Genomic DNA, 5,000 nt, shown 5'->3' on the forward strand with positions numbered 1-5,000 from the left:
AATGCAATTCTCCCTGCAGTCTCTCAACAGACCTCAAGGACTCCTTTGTTTTGGCCTCGGCTTCAGCAGCAGCATTGGCCACCTAAGAACCAAAAGAAAAGCATTGAAAAATATATCTTGGCAACCAGAAACATCTGTAACAATAACATTTTCTTGGCAATTTCTATTCACATCTTACCTTCTCTCTGCCTCTCTTTTCTGCAGCTTCCAGTGCAGTGCAGCGGTCAAGCCTTTCTGCCTCCAACGCTGCTTCCTTCCTCTTTAGTTCCAGCCTTAACAAGGAAATCTGAAATTTTAAAAAATATATGCATCAGTGAGATATGCATCTCTTGTCATGATTTACATTATAGAGCCAAAAAATCTAATTTAGTAATGTTACTCACCTCCCCTTGCTTCAACAAGACATCTTCTTCAAGTTTGGCCTTCTCATCCTGCATTTTCTTGAGCTGATTTTGATTACTGCCATCACTTAGCGTAGATGTTCCTGAAGTTGTTGGATGCATGTTTCCGTGGGAGCTGCTGGAACTCGACCCTTTAATGGGTATAGAGTTGTACACTTTACCTGTGCTGTGAACTGTCTTTGAAAGAGAAAAACTATTGCTCTTTTGCACTGTTGTTTCTGGGATGGAAAAGTCATTGAATCTGTGGCTGTATGAATTACTTCGTGACACATTATTTGACTGCCCGGCAACACCTCGGCCCAACTTGGTAGTGTTCTGTAAGACTCGGGATTGGTTAAGGGCGCTGCTTCTCACACTGGAGAACCCGCTGTCGTTGAAGTTGTTCTTGTAAGACCCAGGAAACTGCTCCCGGCTGTTCTCACCGTGAGCTGCATTGCCGACCGTGGAGCTGAAGTTACTCCCAACGTCTTGTTTTGTTACCTCGTTGTTATTCTGGGGCATCTGTGAGCACATCTGAGTGGCTAAGACCATGCACTCGTCCATGGCCTCCTCATCAAGTTCTCCCCACTCATCGTCATCCATAAAGTCGTCCACAACATCTTGTCTGCAAAAGAGGAACAGGTAATCATTTTGTCACTCATGAGACTTGTTAATCTATTAAGAAGTAATTCAGGACACAAACATCTTGGATTAGCTATAAGCTAATCAATAAACATTAAGAAAAAAAAAAATCAAGATAATAAACAGTATCGGAAATTACTCACTTTACTGGTTCTTGCACCCTCATTCTCTTGTTTGGCTGTCCGCTAAAAGATGACATCGAAGGGAAGCCTGATCCACTTCTCTGGCGGTGCATTGTGACTCTGACAGAAGGTATGAATTTTTATATATTGTGTATAGATACACACACACACACACACACACACACACACACACACACACACACACACACACACACACACACACACACACATACACACACACCCACACACACAAACACACACACAAACACACAAACACACACACACACACACACACACACACACACACACACACACACACACACACACACACACACACACACACACACACATACATAATAAACATACTGTGTAAAGATCCTGACTTTCCTCTCACAATTTTAACAGTATGTACAAGTACACCTCTGACCAAAATTGGAGTCGAGTGTATCAAGTAATGGCTTAATTGTTAACACTTCAATGGTTATTACAAGCATGAAGAAACTTTAAGTACATAATTATGGTTTCCACACCAGTCATACCAGCAGCAGTGTACTCTGGAATTCATTAAAAAAAGACTTTGAAATTATACAAGTTTAATTAATTCAACCCTAATTTCAATTTAAGTTTTCTAAGATATTCAGTAATCTTACTCAGAAATCTTGAAATTTTATCAGATTTTGTTCTCTTGGTCCCTATAATTTTAGGAAAATGGATAATACGTATAAAAGAGAATCATCTCATTTTTACTAAGAAATAACTGTATAACTAAGTAATTATCATTAATTCTGCAAACCTGAATATCCTATATGTTCAATTTTTATAGTTTTTCATTTCTTTTATACTTCTCTATATTTAACCAGTATCTAAAAAATGCAAAAATACCTCTATACATACCCTTAAATGGGAGGATTTTGGCATTCAAAATTAGCTACCATTTAAAAGCTATATCAGTGGGAATAAAGTATTTAAAGCTTTTAGTTTCAACCGATAAATTAACATATATGGCAGCAAATCTTTTACAGATAGCTTGTTTCAAGAGACTTTTTCTGGCCAGCTAGTGAGATGCTTAACCAGAAATAAACAAATAAATAAATAGTAATGCTAGAGAAAAGGGATTTTTGTTGTTGTTTTTCCTTTATTTCTTTTACCAACTTCTACAATTCTGGGGATATGTGGGGAATTACAGGTGGGGGTGGGACAGTGGGGATCCATAGGTGGGGGGGGGGGGATTTGGACAAAATTGTTCATAACAGGTAACTTAAATTGAGAGCCTAGTCATATCATATGCAATAAAGAGAGTGCAAAAAAGGAAAACCTTTATTCAAGGCTCGGTCATCTACCTAACTTGAATTCAGGAGAATATTATGTAATGTAAGGATGTGACAAGTATTTCTAATTCAATAAAATATGTGAACATAATGATATGCAATACAGAACATATATATGGTATGTACAATTAATAAATGTTTTTATGTCTGAAACAGGGAAATACCCTAAAAATACAATGACGTTTAAAGAAAGTGACAATGACTGGCTGTGGCTTTAAGATAAAGTAAATGTTGATCAACTAGTAAACATTTTCAGCCAATAATTCTTTACAGATATATGAGGAAGTGTTATTTTCAGCAGTTTATAGACATTAGTGTGATCCAATTTTTCATCTTTCTTATTATTTCTTTACCTACTAAATAACTTTACTTTATTCTGCTTCCATCTATCAAATAAATTGCTTAATTCGTACTCTCAAACTGCATGAAAATAAGATCATATCAACAGATATAATAATTTATCTTGATTCTTTTCTATTTCATGGATTTGAAACAAGAGTAACATTACGTAACACCTTCTAAACTTGTTACTTTGTCTAGGAAATTATAAATCTACCCGCATATGGTCTTACTTAAGCATTTCAGACACTGCCTTTATTAGAAGGAAAAAATAGACAGCTATAACCACAATCTATATACATTTAACTGTATACCAATGACTTTGTTTTAAAACTTTTGAGGGTGATAAATATCTCTTGTTTTTTACTTATTTCCAAATTCCAAACACTCTTCAATACATTTATCTTATCTCACGTGTTTGACTCACCCCTTGCTTAACCGTTGAAAACAATTGGACACGGAATTAATGTACAAAATCGCATAAAATTGGAGAAAAATCGGCGAAATTTCTTGACCTTCATCTGTAGTTTCCGCCAAATGTGTTTATGCTCGTCAGCTGATCGTTCATTCCCGTTTTCTATAATGCAGTTATAAATTGAGGGTGGACTATTGTATTTAACCCATTGGTTTTAACGTGGTCTTGTTCTTTCGTATATTTTTTACATATTACTGGCACCGTATCAGTGATAGTTTTGGAGTCGTCTTCTAATCGTTGGCTTTAAGTGGTGCTTTTTACTACATATGCATCTTCAAGAATATATATTTTGCTATGCAGGGCTGTGTCCTGTACTTTGGTTGTTTAAAAACGAGACATCAAGGGCATGGACTCAACCCATCCTGATAAGCTACATCGTGTGATCTCGTACTCCATGCAATAATGAGTCCATACCCCTCGGCCTTAGCTAAAGACGGATAGAAGAGGTCGTTCCCTTTGTCTCTCCTCGGTAAAGTATAACATATACTTCACAGCTGAAACATTCGAATTTACGAACGTATGGCAGCCGCTCTTTGAATACGAAAGGTCAAGGCTGTACCATCGTTTCAGGTTAGGGTCTCGTCAAATATGGGGTCCCTGGGGCCTGATTCCCTTAACTTTAAGGCTCTTTTGAGAATCCAGCCCCTACTCGCTATACATACTACCAACAGGTTAAGACGGCCCCCTTAAACTGGAATACTGCAAGCCAAAAGTATCAACAATGTAGCTACATGGAACAGCCACTGAAAATTTTTGCGCACATATATTACCATTGATGTTGAGGTCTGAAGCACCAATATGGCGTCCGATTAATCCTATGCTCCATCTAGACATCCCAGAGAATAGGTATTTTCGCCCAACCAGAGACACCAGAAAATATATCCCAGCAGACTTTATATTTATTATTTTCCTCCCAATTTGGCACTGAGCGTTGAGGAGCCAGTTGCAAAAGGATCAATTTCCACTATGAGGATCACGCTTTTAACACCATAATTGACCAATCTATAAGACCCAGAGAAGAGAGCAGATAGTTATAAGAAGAATACAAGTTGAACATCTTAATTAAATATATATATATATATATTTACACCCTTCAGGTCACCTTCCAGCTAGAGTGTCAAAAAAGGTTCAGAACATAATCGGGGCGACAGCATAGTAGTCAACCACAGGATGAATTTCCCGCACAGAAAACCATCTTACGGCCTTCGTAAATAAATAAATAAATAAATAGATAAATAAAGGTATGGACATCTGGTTGACCATCCAATAGATTTAGTTTAGTTTTAATTCCATTTGATCCAATGGACATTCTTCGCTGTGACATACTGTCTGTTTTATTTTGCCCAAATGTCCCCCTGTGTGCATAGAATGGCCGGGGTTACCTCTCATTGGCCGGGCGTGGGATCGAACGCAGGTCCGCAAGATTGCTAGACCTGCACCTTACCGCTGCGCTGGTAGACTTGTGCCCATTATAGGCCTATGCAGCAATAGAAGCTCCTATTGTAATATTGTGGGAGTTCATGTCAGGGATAATAATGCTCAGAATATTGTATCTTTTTGCCATAAGACGGGTTTGAAGTATGACTTGATTTGTCCAGGTAAAATAACCCAACCATAGATGATTTTCAAAGCACACACATTATATATATATATATATATATATATATATATATATATATATATATATATATATATGTGTGTGTGTGTGTGTGTG

General features: G+C 37.3%; 1 protein-coding gene across 1 annotated transcript in view; it reads right to left on the bottom strand.

Moving 5' to 3' along the window:
• LOC138864225 (uncharacterized) overlaps window positions 1–3,353 on the bottom strand; it is a 13,439-nt gene extending 10,086 nt beyond the window's left edge. The window contains exons 1-5 of the mRNA XM_070130837.1: window positions 3,239–3,353; window positions 1,166–1,264; window positions 384–1,005; window positions 179–286; window positions 1–82 (exon numbers count right to left, since the gene is read on the bottom strand). The exon at window positions 1–82 is cut by the window's left edge and continues 5 nt beyond it. Of these exons, the coding sequence (XP_069986938.1) occupies window positions 1–82; window positions 179–286; window positions 384–1,005; window positions 1,166–1,257 (904 nt within the window). The 5' untranslated portion in view covers window positions 1,258–1,264; window positions 3,239–3,353. The remainder of the gene's footprint in view (window positions 83–178; window positions 287–383; window positions 1,006–1,165; window positions 1,265–3,238) is intronic.
• Window positions 3,354–5,000: the final 1,647 nt, after the last annotated feature.

Source organism: Penaeus vannamei, chromosome 15 (assembly GCF_042767895.1).
Source record: "Penaeus vannamei isolate JL-2024 chromosome 15, ASM4276789v1, whole genome shotgun sequence".
Classification (NCBI taxonomy): Eukaryota; Metazoa; Arthropoda; class Malacostraca; order Decapoda; family Penaeidae; genus Penaeus; species Penaeus vannamei.